Genomic DNA, 24813 nt, shown 5'->3' with positions numbered 1-24813 from the left:
TATTACTGCCTTTAGTCAACCAGTTACTATTACTGCCTTTAGTCACGACCAGTTACTATTACTGCCTTTAGTCACGACCAGTTACTATTACTGCCTTTAATAACAACCAGTTACTATTACTGCCTTTAGTCAACCAGATACTATTACTGCCTTTAGTCACGACCAATTACTATTACTGCCTTTAGTCAACCAGATACTATTACTGCCTTTAGTCACGACCAGTTACTATTACTGCCTTTAGTCACGACCAGATACTATTACTGCCTTTAGTCAACCAGATACTATTACTGCCTTTAGTCAACCAGATACTATTACTGCCTTTAGTCAACCAGTTACTATTACTGCCTTTAGTCAACCAGTTACTATTACTGCCTTTAGTCATCCAGATACTATTACTGCCTTTAGTCAACCAGTTACTATTACTGCCTTTAGTCACGACCAGTTACTATTACTGCCTTTAGTCAACCAGTTACTATTACTGCCTTTAGTCAACCAGATACTATTACTGCCTTTAGTCAACCAGTTACTATTACTGCCTTTAGTCAACCAGTTACTATTACTGCCTTTAGTCAACCAGTTACTATTACTGCCTTTAGTCAACCAGTTACTATTACTGCCTTTAGTCAACCAGATACTATTACTGCCTTTAGTCAACCAGATACTATTACTGCCTTTAGTCAACCAGATACTATTACTGCCTTTAGTCATGACCAGTTACTATTACTGCCTTTAGTCAACCAGATACTATTACTGCCTTTAGTCATGACCAGTTACTATTACTGCCTTTAGTCAACCAGTTACTATTACTGCCTTTAGTCAACCAGTTACTATTACTGCCTTTAGTCAACCAGTTACTATTACTGCCTTTAGTCACGACCAGTTACTATTACTGCCTTTAGTCAACCAGATACTATTACTGCCTTTAGTCAACCAGTTACTATTACTGCCTTTAGTCAACCAGTTACTATTACTGCCTTTAGTCACGACCAGTTACTATTACTGCCTTTAGTCAACCAGATACTATTACTGCCTTTAGTCACGACCAGTTACTATTACTGCCTTTAGTCACGACCAGTTACTATTACTGCCTTTAGTCATGACCAGTTACTATTACTGCCTTTAGTCAACCAGATACTATTACTGCCTTTACTCAACCAGATACTATTACTGCCTTTAGTCAACCAGTTACTATTACTGCCTTTAGTCAACCAGATACTATTACTGCCTTTAGTCAACCAGTTACTATTACTGCCTTTAGTCAACCAGTTACTATTACTGCCTTTAGTCAACCAGATACTATTGCTGCCTTTAGTCAACCAGATACTATTACTGCCTTTAGTCAACCAGTTACTATTACTGCCTTTAGTCACGACCAGTTACTATTACTGCCTTTAATCAACCAGTTACTAATACTGCCTTTAGTCAACCAGTTACTATTACTGGCTTTAGTCAACCAGTTACTATTACTGCCTTTAGTCACGACCAGTTACTATTACTGCCTTTAGTCAACCAGTTACTATTACTGCCTTTAGTCAACCAGTTACTATTACTGCCTTTAGTCAACCAGTTACTATTACTGCCTTTAGTCAACCAGTTACTATTACTGCCTTTAGTCAACCAGTTACTATTACTGCCTTTAGTCACGACCAGTTACTATTACTGCCTTTAGTCACGACCAGTTACTATTACTGCCTTTAATAACAACCAGTTACTATTACTGCCTTTAGTCAACCAGATACTATTACTGCCTTTAGTCACGACCAGTTACTATTACTTCCTTTAGTCAACCAGATACTATTACTGCCTTTAGTCAACCAGTTACTATTACTGCCTTTAGTCAACCAGATACTATTACTGCCTTTAGTCAACCAGTTACTATTACTGCCTTTAGTCAACCAGTTACTATTACTGCCTTTAGTCAACCAGTTACTATTACTGCCTTTAGTCACGACCAGTTACTATTACTGCCTTTAATCAACCAGTTACCATTACTGCCTTTAGTCAACCAGTTACTATTACTGCCTTTAGTCAACCAGTTATTATTACTGCCTTTAGTCAACCAGATACTATTACTGCCTTTAGTCAACCAGTTACTATTACTGCCTTTAGTCACGACCAGTTACTATTACTGCCTTTAATCAACCAGTTACTAATACTGCCTTTAGTCAACCAGTTACTATTACTGCCTTTAGTCAACCAGTTACTATTACTGCCTTTAGTCACGACCAGTTACTATTACTGCCTTTAGTCAACCAGTTACTATTACTGCCTTTAGTCAACCAGTTACTATTACTGCCTTTAGTCAACCAGTTACTATTACTGCCTTTAGTCAACCAGTTACTATTACTGCCTTTAGTCACGACCAGTTACTATTACTGCCTTTAGTCACGACCAGTTACTATTACTGCCTTTAATAACAACCAGTTACTATTACTGCCTTTAGTCAACCAGATACTATTACTGCCTTTAGTCACGACCAGTTACTATTACTGCCTTTAGTCAACCAGATACTATTACTGCCTTTAGTCAACCAGTTACTATTACTGCCTTTAGTCACGACCAGTTACTATTACTGCCTTTAATCAACCAGTTACTAATACTGCCTTTAGTCAACCAGTTACTATTACTGCCTTTAGTCAACCAGTTATTATTACTGCCTTTAGTCAACCATATACTATTACTGCCTTTAGTCAACCAGTTACTATTACTGCCTTTAGTCACGACCAGTTACTATTACTGCCTTTAATCAACCAGTTACTAATACTGCCTTTAGTCAACCAGTTACTATTACTGGCTTTAGTCAACCAGTTACTATTACTGCCTTTAGTCACGACCAGTTACTATTACTGCCTTTAGTCAACCAGTTACTATTACTGCCTTTAGTCAACCAGTTACTATTACTGCCTTTAGTCAACCAGTTACTATTACTGCCTTTAGTCAACCAGTTACTATTACTGCCTTTAGTCACGACCAGTTACTATTACTGCCTTTAATAACAACCAGTTACTATTACTGCCTTTAGTCAACCAGATACTATTACTGCCTTTAGTCAACCAGTTACTATTACTGCCTTTAGTCAACCAGATACTATTACTGCCTTTAGTCAACCAGTTACTATTACTGCCTTTAGTCAACCAGTTACTATTACTGCCTTTAGTCAACCAGTTACTATTACTGCCTTTAGTCAACCAGTTACTATTACTGCCTTTAGTCACGACCAGTTACTATTACTGCCTTTAATCAACCAGTTACTAATACTGCCTTTAGTCAACCAGTTACTATTACTGCCTTTAGTCAACCAGTTATTATTACTGCCTTTAGTCAACCAGATACTATTACTGCCTTTAGTCAACCAGTTACTATTACTGCCTTTAGTCACGACCAGTTACTATTACTGCCTTTAATCAACCAGTTACTAATACTGCCTTTAGTCAACCAGTTACTATTACTGCCTTTAGTCAACCAGATACTATTACTGCCTTTAATAACAACCAGTTACCATTACTGCCTTTAGTCAACCAGATACTATTACTGCCTTTAGTCAACCAGTTACTATTACTGCCTTTAGTCAACCAGATACTATTACTGCCTTTAGTCATGACCAGTTACTATTACTGCCTTTAGTCAACCAGATACTATTACTGCCTTTAGTCAACCAGTTACTATTACTGCCTTTAGTCAACCAGATACTATTACTGCCTTTAGTCAACCAGATACTATTATTGTATCTGTAGGGCAATCAGGGCAGGCTACACAGTAGCCTGCCCTGATTCCAGATCAGTTTTGTATCTGTATCTGTGCTGCTGCTGTCTTGTCATAGGAGTTAGCAAGACACCCCAAAGAGATCTGGCAACATGCCACATCACGCCAGCCTCGTTGGACCATGCTAATCTTATGAGGTCCCATTCCGTTCCTTTAACAAAACAAGTCAGGATGTTGGATCAGTCAAACACAACTCAGGAGGCCTGTTTTATTGCTCTGAGGTGTCACCGGCCTCACCCGAGCACTCTGTATAACCCCGGACCCCTGAAATCCATCGTTACAGGTGCAGATGGATGAGAACAAGGTGGAGAAGGTGCGTCTGCGTCCGGTGGTGCCCACCAAAAAGATGCCCGTCACCGAGGGTGTGGTAGAGATTAAGTACAGGAACGGCTGGGTCCAGATCTGTGATGTGGGATGGACCTCCAAAAACACTCGGGTCATCTGTGGTATGCTGGGGTTCCCTGACGAGAAAAAGGTCAACAAGAACTTCTACAAGTAAGTTATACATTTTAAATGTACATTTTTGATATTTTGCAGACACAGTTATCCTCAGCGACTTACAGTTTGTGCATTCATCTTAAGGTAGCTAGGAAGCAGGGATTCACTCATATCAGTCATTAACGACGAGTTGGTTGTTTAGCAACAAAACAGACGCATGCACAACTATTGGGTAAAACAGACGGTGTTGAAAACATGTAAACTCTATTTCATCACCATATGTTTATTGAAAACATAAATGCATTTGCACAATGGGCACTTGTTGTCTCTCAAATACATTGTTACATTTGTTGGTTAGCTAGCCATATTAGCATTGACATAAAACCAATCAAAACACCTGAAAACAAGACATGGTATCAATAACAAGACAACAACGAGCTGAAACGAGCCACATACAGTTCCTCACATGGCAGCTTCTTGTCATTGTTGCTAGCTATTTGACCGTTCAGAATCATAACAACGGGTGGCTTCCGGCCACAACAGTAAACATGGTAACTACTGGGCTCTGTTAGAGAGAACAACGGTAACCATGGTAACTACTGGGCACTCTTAGAGAGAGAGAGAGAACAACGGTAACCATGGTAACTACTGGGCTCTGTTAGATAGAGAACAACGGTAACCATGGTAACTACTGGGCTCTCAGAGAGAACAGCGGTAACTACTGGGCTCTGTTAAAGAGAGAGAACAACGGCAACCATGGTAACTACTGGGCTCTCTTAGAGAGAACAACAGTAACCATGGTAACTACTTGGCTCTGTTAGATAGAACAGCAGTAACCATGGTAACTACTGGGCTCTCTTAGAGAGAACAGCGTTAACCATGGTAACTACTGGGCTCGTTCAGAGAGAGAGAGAGAGAGAGAGAACAATGGTAACCATGGTAACTACTGGGCTCTCTTAGAGAGAGAACAACAGTAACCATGGTAACTACTTGGCTCTGTTAGATAGAACAACAGTAACCATGGTAATTACTGGGCTCTCTTAGAGTGAACAACGGTAACCATGGTAACTACTGGGCTCTCTTAGAGAGAGAACAACAGTAACCATGGTAACTACTGGGCTCTCTTAGAGAGAACATCCATGGAAATGCAGGAAAACTCCACTGGTGACCAGGGCTCCCATATTCAGACATTAAATCCACACTAAATCCACAAACACACACACACACAATGAACCACAGACAGAAGAGTCCTTAAGATGTTTGTGTTTGGTTCTGGGACAGGTCTTTTTAGTGTTCTTGCTGTTTGTTTTGGGTGTTCTATGCACACAGTGAAGGAAAGGAATGCTAGTTAATTGTCTGCAGAACAGAACAGAGTCGGACAAAACAGAGCATAGCAGAACAGAACAGAATAGAGCAGAACAGAACAGAGCAGAACAGAACAGAGCAGAATAGAGCAGAGCAGAATAGAGCAGAGCAGAATAGAGCAGAGCAGAATAGAGCAGAGCAGAACAGAACAGAATAGAGCAGAGCAGAACAGAGCAGAGCAGAACAGAACAGAGCAGAATAGAGCAGAGCAGAATAGAGCAGAGCAGAACAGAACAGAATAGAGCAGAGCAGAACAGAGCAGAGCAGAACAGAACAGAATAGAGCAGAACAGAGCAGAACAGAACAGAGCAGAACAGAACAGAACAGAATAGAGCAGAACAGAACAGAGCAGAACAGAACAGAGCAGAACAGAACAGAGCAGAACAGAACAGAGCAGAATAGAGCAGAGCAGAACAGAACAGAATAGAGCAGAGCAGAACAGAGCAGAGCAGAACAGAATAGAGCAGAACAGAGCAGAACAGAACAGAACAGAACAGAGCAGAACAGAACATAGCATAGCAGAACAGAACAGAATAGAGCAGAGCAGAACAGAACAGAGCAGAACAGAACAGAACAGAGCAGAACAGAACAGAGCAGAACAGAGCAGAACAGAACAGAATAGAGCAGGACAGAGCAGAACAGAACAGAACAGAACAGAGCAGAACAGAACAGAGCAGAGCAGAACAGAACAGAATAGAGCAGGACAGAGCAGAACAGAACAGAACAGAACAGAACAGAACAGAGCAGAACAGAACAGAGCAGAGCAGAACAGAACAGAACAGAACAGAACAGAACAGAACAGAGCAGAACAGAACAGAACAGAACAGAGCAGAGCAGAGCAGAGCAGAACAGAACAGAACAGAACAGAACAGAGCAGAGCAGAGCAGAACAGAACAGAGGTTTTTCATGAAGCGGTATGATATTCTGGACAGGGAAAACAACACAGGCTACAACAGGCAGTTATCATTTCAAGCAAATGTTTCTGACAACATGAAGTATGTATAGACTGTGTAGTATAGTAAAGTCCTAAAGGGACTTTTCTTCTTCGGTGGTTTCATAACAATATGTTTGAGAAATATATTGTATTTATATATATATATATATATATATTATATTTTACTGGCTGGCCTGGCTAGGGGAACTGGTCCAAAACGTGGTAGAAGGATTGAGGATATTTTCATAGTGTCCATAAAGCCTTTGACTGGTTTTGGTTGATTTTCGTCATGCAGATACCTCGGATTTTACACATAGTTTATGTTGCCTGGTACCAGACTGGGGGGCCAGTACATCAAATCAAATCAAATGTATTTATATAGCCCTTCGTACATCAGCTGATATCTCAAAGTGCTGTACAGAAACCCAGCCTAAAACCCCAAACAGCAAGCAATGCTGTTGTAGAAGCACATAGTTAGGTTACTGGTACATAGTTAGGTTACTGGTATGTTACCTGGTAACAGACTGGGGGGCCAGTACATAGTTGGGTTACTGGTATGTTACCTGGAGACAGACTGGGGGGGGCAGTACATAGTTAGGTTACTGGAATGTTGCCTGGTAACAGACTGGGGGGCCAGTACATAGTTAGGTTACTGGTATGTTGCCTGGTAACAGACTGGGGGGCCAGTACATAGTTGGGTTACTGGTATGTTACCTGGTAACAGACTGGGGGGCCAGTACATAGTTGGGTTACTGGTATGTTGCCTGGTAACAGACTGGGGGGCCAGTACATAGTTAGGTTACTGGTATGTTGCCTGGAGACAGACTGGGGGGCCAGTACATAGTTGGGTTACTGGTATGTTACCTGGTAACAGACTGGGGGGCCAGTACATAGTTAGGTTACTGGTATGTTGCCTGGAGACAGACTGGGGGGCCAGTACATAGTTGGGTTACTGGTATGTTGCCTGGTAACAGACTGGGGGGCCAGTACATAGTTAGGTTACTGGTATGTTGCCTGGTAACAGACTGGGGGGCCAGTACATAGTTAGGTTACTGGTATGTTGCCTGGTAACAGACTGGGGGGCCAGTACATAGTTAGGTTACTGGTATGTTGCCTGGAGACAGACTGGGGGGCTAGTACATAGTTAGGTTACTGGTATGTTGCCTGGTAACAGACTGGGGGGCCAGTACAGAGTTAGGTTACTGGTATGTTGCCTGGTGACAGACTGGGGGGCCAGTACATAGTTAGGTTACTGGTATGTTGCCTGGTAACAGACTGGGGGGCCAGTACATAGTTAGGTTACTGGTATGCTACCTGGAGACAGACTGGGGGGCCAGTACATAGTTAGGTTACTGGTATGTTGCCTGGTAACAGACTGGGGGGCCAGTACATAGTTAGGTTACTGGTATGCTACCTGGAGACAGACTGGGGGGCCAGTACATAGTTAGGTTACTGGTATGTTGCCTGGTAACAGACTGGGGGGCCAGTACATAGTTAGGTTACTGGTATGCTACCTGGAGACAGACTGGGGGGCCAGTACATAGTTAGGTTACTGGTATGTTGCCTGGTAACAGACTGGGGGGCCAGTACATAGTTGGGTTACTGGTATGTTGCCTGGAGACAGACTGGGGGGCCAGTACATAGTTGGGTTACTGGTATGTTACCTGGTAACAGACTGGGGGGCCAGTACATAGTTGGGTTACTGGTATGTTACCTGGTAACAGACTGGGGGGCCAGTACATAGTTAGGTTACTGGTATGCTACCTGGAGACAGACTGGGGGGCCAGTACATAGTTGGGTTACTGGTATGTTACCTGGTAACAGACTGGGGGGCCAGTACATAGTTGGGTTACTGGTATGTTGCCTGGTAACAGACTGGGGGGCCAGTACATAGTTAGGTTACTGGTATGTTGCCTGGAGACAGACTGGGGGGCCAGTACATAGTTGGGTTACTGGTATGTTACCTGGTAACAGACTGGGGGGCCAGTACATAGTTAGGTTACTGGTATGTTGCCTGGAGACAGACTGGGGGGCCAGTACATAGTTGGGTTACTGGTATGTTGCCTGGTAACAGACTGGGGGGCCAGTACATAGTTAGGTTACTGGTATGTTGCCTGGTAACAGACTGGGGGGCCAGTACATAGTTAGGTTACTGGTATGTTGCCTGGTAACAGACTGGGGGGCCAGTACATAGTTAGGTTACTGGTATGTTGCCTGGAGACAGACTGGGGGGCTAGTACATAGTTAGGTTACTGGTATGTTGCCTGGTAACAGACTGGGGGGCCAGTACAGAGTTAGGTTACTGGTATGTTGCCTGGTGACAGACTGGGGGGCCAGTACATAGTTAGGTTACTGGTATGTTGCCTGGTAACAGACTGGGGGGCCAGTACATAGTTAGGTTACTGGTATGCTACCTGGAGACAGACTGGGGGGCCAGTACATAGTTAGGTTACTGGTATGTTGCCTGGTAACAGACTGGGGGGCCAGTACATAGTTAGGTTACTGGTATGCTACCTGGAGACAGACTGGGGGGCCAGTACATAGTTAGGTTACTGGTATGTTGCCTGGTAACAGACTGGGGGGCCAGTACATAGTTAGGTTACTGGTATGCTACCTGGAGACAGACTGGGGGGCCAGTACATAGTTAGGTTACTGGTATGTTGCCTGGTAACAGACTGGGGGGCCAGTATAAAATAATAAATAGTCTTTACTGTGAGACTCGTAATTGAGGTCAGGTTCATCCTGTTTCCATTGATCATCCTTGAGATGTTTCTACAACTTGATTGGAGTCCACCTGTGGTAAATTCAATTGATTGGTTTGGAAAGGCACACACCTGTCTATATAAGGTCCCACAGTTGACAGTGCATGTCAGAGCAAAAACCAAGCCATGAGGTCGAAGGAATTGTCCGTTGAGCTTCGAGACAGGATTATGTCGAGGCACAGATCTGGGGAAGAGTACCAAAACATTTCTGCAGCATTGAAGGTCCCCAAGAACACAGTGGCCTCCATCATTCTTAAATGAAAAAAGTTTGGAACCACCAAGACTCTTCCTAGAGTTGGCATATTCTCTGGTCTGATGAAACCAAGATTGAACTCTTTGGCCTGAATGCCAAGCGTCATGTCTGGAGGAAACCTGGCACCATCCCTATGGTGAAGCATGGTAGTGGCACCATCATGCTGTGGGGATGTTTATCAGCGGCAGGGACTGGGAGACTAGTCAGGATCGAGGGAAAAATGAACAGAGCAAAGTACAGAGATCCTTGATGATAACCTGCTCCAGAGCGCTCAGGACCTCAGACTGGGGTGAAGGTTCACCTTCCAACAAGACAATCACCCTAAGCACACAGCCAAGACAACGCAGAAGTGGCAAGTCTTTGAATGTCCTTGAGTGACCCAGCCAGAGCCCAGACTTGAACACCAGTTTAAAATCTCTGGAGAGACCTGAAAATAGCTGAGTAAAGGGTCTGAATACATGTAAATGTCATATTTCATTTTTTAAATATTTTTTTATATACATTTGCAAAAATGTCTAATAGCCTGTTTTTGCTTTGTCATTATGGGGTATTGTGTGTAGATTGATGAGAGAGAAAAAAAACAATTTAGAATAAGGCTGTAACGTAACCAAATGTGTAAAAAGTCAAGGGGTCTGAATACTTTCCAAAGGATCTGGAAGCCCACCTTACTGCTCTCCTTTAAACCTGACAACCAAACTGTCTGTGTTATGGCTGTTATATCGTGTACTATCGTGTGTGTGTGTGTGTCTGCACATGCATGTGTGTGTATTATTGGGTGTGGGTGTGCATGTGTGTGAGTGTACAGCTTGCGTGTACTACGTGTGTGTGTGTGTGTGTGAGTGTGTGTGTGAGTGTGAGTGTGTGTGTGTGAGTGTGAGTGTGAGTGAGTGTGTGTGTGTGTGTGTGTGTGTGTGTGTGTGTGTGTGTGTGTGTGTGTGTGTGTGTGTGTGTGTGTGTGTGTGTGTGTGTGTGTGTGTGTGTGCGTGTGAGTGAGTGTGTGTGTGTGTGTGTGAGTGTGAGTGTGTGTGTGTGAACGTCTGTTCACCATCACTAGTGTCTCGGTGATGTGTCGGTGATGTTTCCGTTGCAGAAACCGTCTGCGAAAGAGAGCAGCAGAGAGCCAAGGTCAAAAGGTCAAAGCCAAGGTTCATGTTTCTGCTGGTGCCAGGTATAGTTACCTCAGGGAACAACCCACTGTCCTGCCCCTCTCCCCCCAAAGACTGGGGCTGCCGTCCAAACGCCACACTCTCTCTCTACGTAGTGCACTACTTCTAAACAGGGCCCATAGGGTAGTGCACTACGTAGGGAAGAGGGTGCCGTTTGGGACTCTGACAGTGGGTTTCCTGCGTGGTCATAGTAGTAGTAGTAACTTTCTAGAACGTTCAAGAACCTTTACCCAGCTGGCTTTCATTCCCATACTGCCTCATCTAACTAACATGGTGTGACTTCATCTAACTCTACCTTATTTAACCGTTCCTAGTCACACAAATGCAACTCAACTAATCTGGTGGGCATAGAGCTCAGGCTCAAACATACAGTTGAAGTCGGAAGTTTACATACACCTTAGCCAAGTACATTTCAACTCAGTTTTTCACAATTCCTGACATTTAATCCTAGTAAAAATTTCTTGTTTTAGGTCAGTTAGGATCACCACTTTATTTAAAGAATGTGAAATGTCAGAATAATAGTAGAGAGAATGATTTAATTCAGTTTTTATTTATTTCATCACATTCCCAGTGGGTCAGAAGTTTACATACACTCAATTAGTATTTGGTAGCATTGCCTTTAAATTGTTTAACTTGGGTCAAACGTTTCGTGTAGCCTTCCACAAGCTTCCCACAATAAGTTGGGTGAATTTTGGTCCATTCCTCCTGACAGAGCTGTCAGGTTTGTAAGCCTCCTTGCTCGCACACGCCTTTTCAGTTTTGCCCACAAATATTCTATTGGATTGAGGTCAGGGCTTTGTGATGGCCACTCCAATACCTGAAGCCTGAACTGAAGCCATTTTACCACAACTTTGGAAGTATGCTTGGGGTCATTGTCCATTTGGAAGACCCATTTGCGACCAAGCTTTAACTTCCTGGCTGATGTCTTGAGATGTTACTTCAACATATCCACATAATTTCCCCCTCCTCATGATGGTGATCTATTTTGTGAAGTGCCCCAGTCCCTTCTGCAGCAAAGCACCCCCACAACATGATACTGCCACCCCCGTGCTTCACGGTTGGGATGGTGTTCTTCGGCTTGCAAGCATCTCCCTTTTTCCTCCAGACATAACGATGGTAATTATGGCCAAACAGTTCTATTTTTGTTTCATCAGACTAGAGGACATTTCTCCCAAAAGTACGATCTTTGTCCCCATGTGCAGTTGCAAACCGTAGTCTGGCTTTTTTATTGGGGTTTTGGAGCAGTGGCTTCTTCCTTGCTGAGCGGCCTTTCAGGTTATGTCGATATAGGACTCGTTTTACTGTGGATATAGATACTTTTGTACCTGTTTCCTCCAGCATCTTCACAAGGTCCTTTGCTGCTGTTCTGGGATTGATTTGTACTTTTCACACCAAAGTACGTTCATCTCTAGGAGACAGAACGAGTCTCATTCCTGAGAGGTATGACGGCTGCGTGGTCCCATGGTGTTTATACTTGCGTACTATTGTTTGTACAGATGAACGTGGTACCCTTCAGGCGTTTGGAAATTGCTCCCAAGGATGAACCAGACTTGTGGAGGTATACAATTTGTTTTCTTTGGTCTTGGCTGATTTCTTTTGATTTTCCCATGATGTCAAGCAAAGAGACCCTGGGTTTGAAGGTAGGCCTTTAAATACATCCACAGGTACACCTCCAATTGACTCAAATGATGTCAATGAAACTATCAGAAGCTTCTAAAGCTATGACATTTTCTGGAATTTTCCAAGCTGTTTGAAGGCACAGTCAACTTAGTGTATGTAAACTTCTGACACACTGGAATTGTGATACAGTGAATTATAAGTGAAATAATCTGTCTGTAAACTATTGTTGGAAAAATGACTTGTCATGCACAAAGTAGATGTCCTAACCGACTTGCCAAAACTATAGTTTGTTAGCAAGAAATTTGTGGAGTGGTTGAAAAATGAGTTTTAATGACTCTAACCTAAGTGTATGTAAACTTTCCACTGTATGATTGAAAAATGTAAAAGCGTGTTACATTTTGTGAAGATATTCTCTTTTAAAGCAGGAAGTCCTTTTGAAAAGCCCATTTTATGTGAATAATGTCAATCTTGTTTGAATGTGCATTTCATTTCCATAGTTTAACATAGTTATATTTAGTTATATTTCTATAGTTTAACATAGTTATATTTCTATAGTTTAACATAGTTATATTTCTATAGTTTAACATAGTTATATTTCTATAGTTTAACATAGTTATATTTAGTTATATTTCTATAGTTTAACATAGTTATATTTCTATAGTTTAACATAGTTATATTTCTATAGTTTAACATAGTTATATTTAGTTATATTTCTATAGTTAACATAGTTATATTTCTATAGTTTAACATAGTTATATTTAGTTATATTTCTATAGTTTAACACAGTTATATTTCTATAGTTTAACACAGTTATATTTCTATAGTTTAACATAGTTATATTTCTATAGTTTAACATAGTTATATTTCTATAGTTTAACATAGTTATATTTCTATAGTTTAACATAGTTATATTTCTATAGTTTAACATAGTTATATTTCTATAGTTTAACATAGTTATATTTCTATAGTTTAACATAGTTATATTTCTATAGTTTAACATAGTTATATTTCTATAGTTTAACATAGTTATATTTCTATAGTTTAACATAGTTATATTTCTATAGTTTAACATAGTTATATTTCTATAGTTTAACATAGTTATATTTAGTTATATTTCTATAGTTTAACATAGTTATATTTAGTTATATTTCTATAGTTTAACATAGTTATATTTAGTTATATTTCTATAGTTTAACATAGTTATATTTCTATAGTTTAACATAGTTATATTTCTATAGTTTAACACAGTTATATTTCTATAGTTTAACACAGTTATATTTCTATAGTTTAACATAGTTATATTTCTATAGTTTAACATAGTTATATTTAGTTATATTTCTATAGTTTAACATAGTTATATTTCTATAGTTTAACATAGTTATATTTCTATAGTTTAACATAGTTATATTTAGTTATATTTCTATAGTTTAACATAGTTATATTTCTATAGTTTAACATAGTTATATTTCTATAGTTTAACACAGTTATATTTCTATAGTTTAACACAGTTATATTTCTATAGTTTAACATAGTTATATTTCTATAGTTTAACATAGTTATATTTAGTTATATTTCTATAGTTTAACATAGTTATATTTAGTTATATTTCTATAGTTTAACATAGTTATATTTCTATAGTTTAACATAGTTATATTTCTATAGTTTAACACAGTTATATTTCTATAGTTTAACACAGTTATATTTCTATAGTTTAACATAGTTATATTTCTATAGTTTAACATAGTTATATTTCTATAGTTTAACACAGTTATATTTCTATAGTTTAACATAGTTATATTTCTATAGTTTAACATAGTTATATTTCTATAGTTTAACATAGTTATATTTCTATAGTTTAACATAGTTATATTTAGTTATATTTCTATAGTTTAACATAGTTATATTTCTATAGTTTAACATAGTTATATTTCTATAGTTTAACATAGTTATATTTCTATAGTTTAACATAGTTATATTTCTATAGTTTAACATAGTTATATTTAGTTATATTTCTATAGTTTAACATAGTTATATTTATATAGTTTAACATAGTTATATTTCTATAGTTTAACATAGTTATATTTCTATAGTTTAACACAGTTATATTTCTATAGTTTAACATAGTTATATTTCTATAGTTTAACATAGTTATATTTATATAGTTTAACATAGTTATATTTCTATAGTTTAACATAGTTATATTTCTATAGTTTAACACAGTTATATTTCTATAGTTTAACATAGTTATATTTCTATAGTTTAACATAGTTATATTTCTATAGTTTAACATAGTTATATTTCTATAGTTTAACACAGTTATATTTCTATAGTTTAACATAGTTATATTTCTATAGTTTAACACAGTTATATTTCTATAGTTTAACATAGTTATATTTCTATAGTTTAACACAGTTATATTTCTATAGTTTAACATAGTTATATTTCTATAGTTTAACATAGTTATATTTCTATAGTTTAACATAGTTATATTTCTATAGTTTAACATAGTTATATTTCTATAGTTTAACATAGTTATATTTCTATAGTTTAACATAGTTATATTTCTATAGTTTAACATAGTTATATTTCTATAGTTTAACATAGTTATATTTCTATAGTTTAACATAGTTATATTTAGTTATATTTCTATAGTTTAACATAGTTATATTTCTATAGTTATACATAGTTATATTTCTATAGTTTAACATAGTTATATTTCTATAGTTTAACATAGTTATATTTAGTTATATTTCTATAGTTTAACACAGTTATATTTCTATAGTTTAACATAGTTATATTTCTATAGTTTAACACAGTTATATTTCTATAGTTTAACATAGTTATATTTAGTTATATTTCTATAGTTTAACATAGTTATATTTAGTTATATTTCTATAGTTTAACATAGTTATATTTCTATAGTTTAACATAGTTATATTTAGTTATATTTCTATAGTTAACATAGTTATATTTCTATAGTTTAACATAGTTATATTTAGTTATATTTCTATAGTTTAACATAGTTATATTTCTATAGTTTAACATAGTTATATTTCTATAGTTTAACATAGTTATATTTCTATAGTTTAACATAGTTATATTTCTATAGTTTAACACAGTTATATTTCTATAGTTTAACATAGTTATATTTCTATAGTTTAACACAGTTATATTTCTATAGTTTAACATAGTTATATTTCTATAGTTTAACATAGTTATATTTCTATAGTTTAACATAGTTATATTTCTATAGTTTAACATAGTTATATTTCTATAGTTTAACATAGTTATATTTCTATAGTTTAACATAGTTATATTTCTATAGTTTAACATAGTTATATTTCTATAGTTTAACATAGTTATATTTCTATAGTTTAACATAGTTATATTTCTATAGTTTAACATAGTTATATTTCTATAGTTTAACATAGTTATATTTCTATAGTTTAACATAGTTATATTTCTATAGTTTAACATAGTTATATTTCTATAGTTTAACATAGTTATATTTCTATAGTTTAACACAGTTATATTTCTATAGTTTAACATAGTTATATTTCTATAGTTTAACACAGTTATATTTCTATAGTTTAACATAGTTATATTTCTATAGTTTAACATAGTTATATTTCTATAGTTTAACACAGTTATATTTAGTTATATTTCTATAGTTTAACATAGTTATATTTCTACAGTTTAACATAGTTATATTTCTATAGTTTAACATAGTTATATTTCTATAGTTTAACATAGTTATATTTCTATAGTTTAACATAGTTATATTTCTATAGTTTAACACAGTTATATTTCTATAGTTTAACATAGTTATATTTCTATAGTTTAACATAGTTATATTTCTATAGTTTAACATAGTTATATTTATATAGTTTAACACAGTTATATTTCTATAGTTTAACATAGTTATATTTCTATAGTTTAACATAGTTATATTTCTATAGTTTAACATAGTTATATTTCTATAGTTTAACATAGTTATATTTCTATAGTTTAACATAGTTATATTTCTATAGTTTAACACAGTTATATTTCTATAGTTTAACATAGTTATATTTCTATAGTTTAACATAGTTATATTTCTATAGTTTAACACAGTTATATTTCTATAGTTTAACACAGTTATATTTCTATAGTTTAACATAGTTATATTTCTATAGTTTAACACAGTTATATTTCTATAGTTTAACATAGTTATATTTCTATAGTTTAACATAGTTATATTTCTATAGTTTAACATAGTTATATTTCTATAGTTTAACATAGTTATATTTCTATAGTTTAACATAGTTATATTTCTATAGTTTAACATAGTTATATTTCTATAGTTTAACATAGTTATATTTCTATAGTTTAACACAGTTATATTTCTATAGTTTAACATAGTTATATTTCTATAGTTTAACATAGTTATATTTCTATAGTTTAACATAGTTATATTTCTATAGTTTAACATAGTTATATTTCTATAGTTTAACATAGTTATATTTCTATAGTTATACATAGTTATATTTCTATAGTTTAACATAGTTATATTTCTATAGTTTAACATAGTTATATTTCTATAGTTTAACATAGTTATATTTCTATAGTTTAACATAGTTATATTTCTATAGTTTAACACAGTTATATTTCTATAGTTTAACATAGTTATATTTCTATAGTTTAACATAGTTATATTTCTATAGTTTAACATAGTTATATTTAGTTATATTTCTATAGTTTAACATAGTTATATTTAGTTATATTTCTATAGTTTAACATAGTTATATTTCTATAGTTTAACATAGTTATATTTCTATAGTTTAACATAGTTATATTTAGTTATATTTCTATAGTTTAACATAGTTATATTTAGTTATATTTCTATAGTTTAACATAGTTATATTTCTATAGTTTAACATAGTTATATTTAGTTATATTTCTATAGTTTAACATAGTTATATTTCTATAGTTTAACATAGTTATATTTAGTTATATTTCTATAGTTTAACACAGTTATATTTAGTTATATTTCTATAGTTTAACATAGTTATATTTCTATAGTTTAACATAGTTATATTTCTATAGTTTAACATAGTTATATTTCTATAGTTTAACATAGTTATATTTAGTTATATTTCTATAGTTTAACATAGTTATATTTAGTTATATTTCTATAGTTTAACATAGTTATATTTAGTTATATTTCTATAGTTTAACATAGTTATATTTCTATAGTTTAACATAGTTATATTTAGTTATATTTCTATAGTTTAACATAGTTATATTTCTATAGTTTAACATAGTTATATTTCTATAGTTTAACACAGTTATATTTCTATAGTTTAACATAGTTATATTTCTATAGTTTAACACAGTTATATTTCTATAGTTTAACATAGTTATATTTCTATAGTTTAACACAGTTATATTTCTATAGTTAACATAGTTATATTTCTATAGTTTAACATAGTTATATTTAGTTATATTTCTATAGTTTAACATAGTTATATTTCTATAGTTTAACATAGTTATATTTCTATAGTTTAACATAGTTATATTTCTATAGTTTAACATAGTTATATTTCTATAGTTTAACATAGTTATATTTCTATAGTTATACATAGTTATATTTCTATAGTTTAACACAGTTATATTTCTATAGTTTAACATAGTTATATTTCTATAGTTTAACATAGTTATATTTCTATAGTTTAACATAGTTATATTTCTATAGTTTAACATAGTTATATTTCTATAGTTTAACATAGTTATATTTCTATAGTTTAACACAGTTATATTTCTATAGTTTAACATAGTTATATTTCTATAGTTTAACATAGTTATATTTCTATAGTTTAACATAGTTATATTTAGTTATATTTCTATAGTTTAACATAGTTATATTTAGTTATATTTCTATAGTTTAACATAGTTATATTTCTATAGTTTAACATAGTTATATTTAGTTATATTTCTATAGTTTAACATAGTTATATTTCTATAGTTTAACATAGTTATATTTAGTTATATTTCTATAGTTTAACATAGTTATATTTCTATAGTTTAACATAGTTATATTTCTATAGTTTAACATAGTTATATTTAGTTATATTTCTATAGTTTAACATAGTTATATTTCTATAGTTTAACATAGTTATATTTAGTTATATTTCTATAGTTTAACATAGTTATATTTCTATAGTTTAACATAGTTATATTTCTATAGTTTAACATAGTTATATTTCTATAGTTTAACATAGTTATATTTAGTTATATTTCTATAGTTTAACATAGTTATATTTAGTTATATTTCTATAGTTTAACATAGTTATATTTCTATAGTTTAACATAGTTATATTTAGTTATATTTCTATAGTTTAACATAGTTATATTTCTATAGTTTAACATAGTTATATTTCTATAGTTTAACACAGTTATATTTCTATAGTTTAACATAGTTATATTTCTATAGTTTAACACAGTTATATTTCTATAGTTTAACATAGTTATATTTCTATAGTTTAACACAGTTATATTTCTATAGTTTAACATAGTTATATTTCTATAGTTTAACATAGTTATATTTCTATAGTTTAACATAGTTATATTTCTATAGTTTAACATAGTTATATTTCTATAGTTTAACACAGTTATATTTCTATAGTTTAACATAGTTATATTTCTATAGTTTAACATAGTTATATTTCTATAGTTTAACACAGTTATATTTCTATAGTTTAACATAGTTATATTTCTATAGTTTAACACAGTTATATTTCTATAGTTTAACATAGTTATATTTAGTTATATTTCTATAGTTTAACATAGTTATATTTCTATAGTTTAACATAGTTATATTTCTATAGTTTAACATAGTTATATTTAGTTATATTTCTATAGTTTAACATAGTTATATTTAGTTATATTTCTATAGTTTAACATAGTTATATTTCTATAGTTTAACATAGTTATATTTCTATAGTTTAACATAGTTATATTTCTATAGTTTAACATAGTTATATTTAGTTATATTTCTATAGTTTAACATAGTTATATTTCTATAGTTTAACATAGTTATATTTCTATAGTTTAACATAGTTACATTTCTATAGTTTAACATAGTTATATTTAGTTATATTTCTATAGTTTAACATAGTTATATTTCTATAGTTTAACACAGTTATATTTCTATAGTTTAACACAGTTATATTTCTATAGTTTAACATAGTTATATTTCTATAGTTTAACACAGTTATATTTCTATAGTTTAACATAGTTATATTTCTATAGTTTAACATAGTTATATTTCTATAGTTTAACATAGTTATATTTCTATAGTTTAAAATAGTTATATTTAGTTATATTTCTATAGTTTAACACAGTTATATTTCTATAGTTTAACATAGTTACATTTCTATAGTTTAACATAGTTATATTTCTATAGTTTAACATAGTTACATTTCTATAGTTTAACATAGTTATATTTCTATAGTTTAACATAGTTATATTTAGTTATATTTCTATAGTTTAACATAGTTATATTTCTATAGTTTAACATAGTTATATTTCTATAGTTTAACATAGTTATATTTCTATAGTTTAACATAGTTATATTTCTATAGTTTAACACAGTTATATTTCTATAGTTTAACATAGTTATATTTCTATAGTTTAACATAGTTATATTTCTATAGTTTAACATAGTTATATTTCTATAGTTTAACACAGTTATATTTCTATAGTTTAACATAGTTATATTTCTATAGTTTAACATAGTTATATTTCTATAGTTTAACATAGTTATATTTCTATAGTTTAACATAGTTATATTTCTATAGTTTAACATAGTTATATTTCTATAGTTTAACATAGTTATATTTCTATAGTTTAACATAGTTATATTTAGTTATATTTCTATAGTTTAACATAGTTATATTTAGTTATATTTCTATAGTTTAACATAGTTATATTTCTATAGTTTAACATAGTTATATTTAGTTATATTTCTATAGTTTAACATAGTTATATTTCTATAGTTTAACATAGTTATATTTAGTTATATTTCTATAGTTTAACATAGTTATATTTCTATAGTTTAACATAGTTATATTTAGTTATATTTCTATAGTTTAACATAGTTATATTTAGTTATATTTCTATAGTTTAACATAGTTATATTTCTATAGTTTAACATAGTTATATTTAGTTATATTTCTATAGTTTAACATAGTTATATTTCTATAGTTTAACATAGTTATATTTAGTTATATTTCTATAGTTTAACATAGTTATATTTCTATAGTTTAACATAGTTATATTTCTATAGTTTAACATAGTTATATTTCTATAGTTTAACACAGTTATATTTCTATAGTTTAACACAGTTATATTTCTATAGTTTAACACAGTTATATTTCTATAGTTTAACATAGTTATATTTCTATAGTTTAACACAGTTATATTTCTATAGTTTAACATAGTTATATTTCTATAGTTTAACATAGTTATATTTCTATAGTTTAACATAGTTATATTTCTATAGTTTAACATAGTTATATTTCTATAGTTTAACACAGTTATATTTCTATAGTTTAACACAGTTATATTTCTATAGTTTAACATAGTTATATTTCTATAGTTTAACACAGTTATATTTCTATAGTTTAACATAGTTATATTTCTATAGTTTAACATAGTTATATTTCTATAGTTTAACATAGTTATATTTCTATAGTTTAACATAGTTATATTTAGTTATATTTCTATAGTTTAACATAGTTATATTTCTATAGTTTAACATAGTTATATTTCTATAGTTTAACATAGTTATATTTCTATAGTTTAACATAGTTATATTTCTATAGTTTAACATAGTTATATTTCTATAGTTTAACATAGTTATATTTCTATAGTTTAACACAGTTATATTTCTATAGTTTAACATAGTTATATTTCTATAGTTTAACACAGTTATATTTAGTTATATTTCTATAGTTTAACATAGTTATATTTCTATAGTTTAACATAGTTATATTTCTATAGTTTAACATAGTTACATTTCTATAGTTTAACATAGTTATATTTCTATAGTTTAACACAGTTATATTTAGTTATATTTCTATAGTTTAACATAGTTATATTTCTATAGTTTAACACAGTTATATTTAGTTATATTTCTATAGTTTAACATAGTTATATTTCTATAGTTTAACATAGTTATATTTCTATAGTTTAACATAGTTACATTTCTATAGTTTAACATAGTTATATTTCTATAGTTTAACATAGTTATATTTCTATAGTTTAACATAGTTATATTTCTATAGTTTAACATAGTTACATTTCTATAGTTTAACATAGTTATATTTCTATAGTTTAACATAGTTACATTTCTATAGTTTAACATAGTTATATTTCTATAGTTTAACATAGTTATATTTAGTTATATTTCTATAGTTTAACATAGTTATATTTCTATAGTTTAACATAGTTATATTTAGTTATATTTCTATAGTTTAACATAGTTATATTTCTATAGTTTAACATAGTTATATTTCTATAGTTTAACATAGTTATATTTCTATAGTTTAACATAGTTATATTTCTATAGTTTAACATAGTTATATTTAGTTATATTTCTATAGTTTAACATAGTTATATTTCTATAGTTATACATAGTTATATTTCTATAGTTTAACATAGTTATATTTCTATAGTTTAACACAGTTATATTTCTATAGTTTAACATAGTTATATTTCTATAGTTTAACATAGTTATATTTCTATAGTTTAACATAGTTATATTTCTATAGTTTAACATAGTTATATTTCTATAGTTTAACATAGTTATATTTCTATAGTTTAACACAGTTATATTTCTATAGTTTAACATAGTTATATTTCTATAGTTTAACATAGTTATATTTCTATAGTTTAACATAGTTATATTTCTATAGTTTAACATAGTTATATTTCTATAGTTTAACACAGTTATATTTCTATAGTTTAACATAGTTATATTTCTATAGTTTAACATAGTTATATTTCTATAGTTTAACATAGTTATATTTCTATAGTTTAACATAGTTATATTTCTATAGTTTAACACAGTTATATTTCTATAGTTTAACATAGTTATATTTCTATAGTTTAACATAGTTATATTTCTATAGTTTAACATAGTTATATTTAGTTATATTTCTATAGTTTAACATAGTTATATTTCTATAGTTTAACACAGTTATATTTCTATAGTTTAACATAGTTACATTTCTATAGTTTAACATAGTTATATTTCTATAGTTTAACATAGTTACATTTCTATAGTTTAACATAGTTATATTTCTATAGTTTAACATAGTTATATTTAGTTATATTTCTATAGTTTAACATAGTTATATTTCTATAGTTTAACATAGTTATATTTCTATAGTTTAACATAGTTATATTTCTATAGTTTAACATAGTTATATTTAGTTATATTTCTATAGTTTAACATAGTTATATTTCTATAGTTATACATAGTTATATTTCTATAGTTTAACATAGTTATATTTCTATAGTTTAACATAGTTATATTTCTATAGTTTAACACAGTTATATTTCTATAGTTTAACATAGTTATATTTCTATAGTTTAACATAGTTATATTTCTATAGTTTAACACAGTTATATTTCTATAGTTTAACATAGTTATATTTCTATAGTTTAACATAGTTATATTTCTATAGTTTAACACAGTTATATTTAGTTATATTTCTATAGTTTAACATAGTTATATTTAGTTATATTTCTATAGTTTAACATAGTTATATTTAGTTATATTTCTATAGTTTAACATAGTTATATTTAGTTATATTTCTATAGTTTAACATAGTTATATTTAGTTATATTTCTATAGTTTAACATAGTTATATTTAGTTATATTTCTATAGTTTAACATAGTTATATTTCTATAGTTTAACATAGTTATATTTCTATAGTTTAACATAGTTATATTTCTATAGTTTAACATAGTTATATTTCTATAGTTTAACATAGTTATATTTAGTTATATTTCTATAGTTTAACATAGTTATATTTCTATAGTTTAACACAGTTATATTTCTATAGTTTAACATAGTTATATTTCTATAGTTTAACATAGTTATATTTCTATAGTTTAACACAGTTATATTTCTATAGTTTAACATAGTTATATTTCTATAGTTATACATAGTTATATTTCCATAGTTTAACATAGTTATATTTCTATAGTTTAACATAGTTATATTTCTATAGTTTAACATAGTTATATTTCTATAGTTTAACATAGTTATATTTCTATAGTTTAACATAGTTATATTTCTATAGTTTAACATAGTTATATTTCTATAGTTTAACATAGTTATATTTCTATAGTTTAACATAGTTATATTTCTATAGTTTAACATAGTTATATTTCTATAGTTTAACACAGTTATATTTCTATAGTTTAACATAGTTATATTTCTATAGTTTAACACAGTTATATTTCTATAGTTTAACACAGTTATATTTCTATAGTTTAACATAGTTATATTTCTATAGTTTAACATAGTTATATTTCTATAGTTTAACATAGTTATATTTAGTTATATTTCTATAGTTTAACATAGTTATATTTCTATAGTTTAACACAGTTATATTTCTATAGTTTAACACAGTTATATTTCTATAGTTTAACATAGTTATATTTCTATAGTTTAACATAGTTATATTTCTATAGTTTAACATAGTTATATTTAGTTATATTTCTATAGTTTAACATAGTTATATTTCTATAGTTATACATAGTTATATTTCTATAGTTTAACATAGTTATATTTCTATAGTTTAACACAGTTATATTTCTATAGTTTAACATAGTTATATTTCTATAGTTTAACACAGTTATATTTCTATAGTTTAACATAGTTATATTTCTATAGTTTAACATAGTTATATTTCTATAGTTTAACATAGTTATATTTCTATAGTTTAACATAGTTATATTTCTATAGTTTAACATAGTTATATTTCTATAGTTTAACATAGTTATATTTCTATAGTTTAACACAGTTATATTTCTATAGTTTAACATAGTTATATTTCTATAGTTTAACATAGTTATATTTCTATAGTTTAACATAGTTATATTTCTATAGTTTAACATAGTTATATTTCTATAGTTTAACATAGTTATATTTAGTTATATTTCTATAGTTTAACATAGTTATATTTAGTTATATTTCTATAGTTTAACATAGTTATATTTCTATAGTTTAACATAGTTATATTTCTATAGTTTAACACAGTTATATTTCTATAGTTTAACATAGTTATATTTCTATAGTTTAACACAGTTATATTTCTATAGTTTAACATAGTTATATTTCTATAGTTTAACATAGTTATATTTCTATAGTTTAACATAGTTATATTTCTATAGTTTAACATAGTTATATTTCTATAGTTTAACATAGTTATATTTCTATAGTTTAACATAGTTATATT

At 30.3% G+C, this 24813-nt stretch overlaps 1 protein-coding gene across 4 annotated transcripts in view; it reads left to right on the top strand.

The window, feature by feature from the left end:
- The window catches only part of LOC110498419 (lysyl oxidase homolog 3B), a 104489-nt gene that overhangs the window by 29056 nt on the left and 50620 nt on the right, over positions 1 to 24813 (top strand). For 2 of the 4 annotated variants that reach the window (XM_036955420.1, XM_036955422.1), the window contains exons 4-5: positions 4046 to 4257; positions 10605 to 10682. In XM_036955420.1, the coding sequence (XP_036811315.1) occupies positions 4046 to 4257; positions 10605 to 10682 (290 nt within the window). The remainder of the gene's footprint in view (positions 1 to 4045; positions 4258 to 10604; positions 10683 to 24813) is intronic. The other 2 variants (XM_036955421.1, XM_036955423.1) reach the window with 1 other exon arrangement.

This window comes from Oncorhynchus mykiss, chromosome 19 (genome assembly GCF_013265735.2).
Source record: "Oncorhynchus mykiss isolate Arlee chromosome 19, USDA_OmykA_1.1, whole genome shotgun sequence".
Taxonomy (NCBI): Eukaryota; Metazoa; Chordata; class Actinopteri; order Salmoniformes; family Salmonidae; genus Oncorhynchus; species Oncorhynchus mykiss.
Note: the sequence above shows the minus strand (reverse complement) of the source record. Positions and strands in the feature narration are given on the sequence as shown.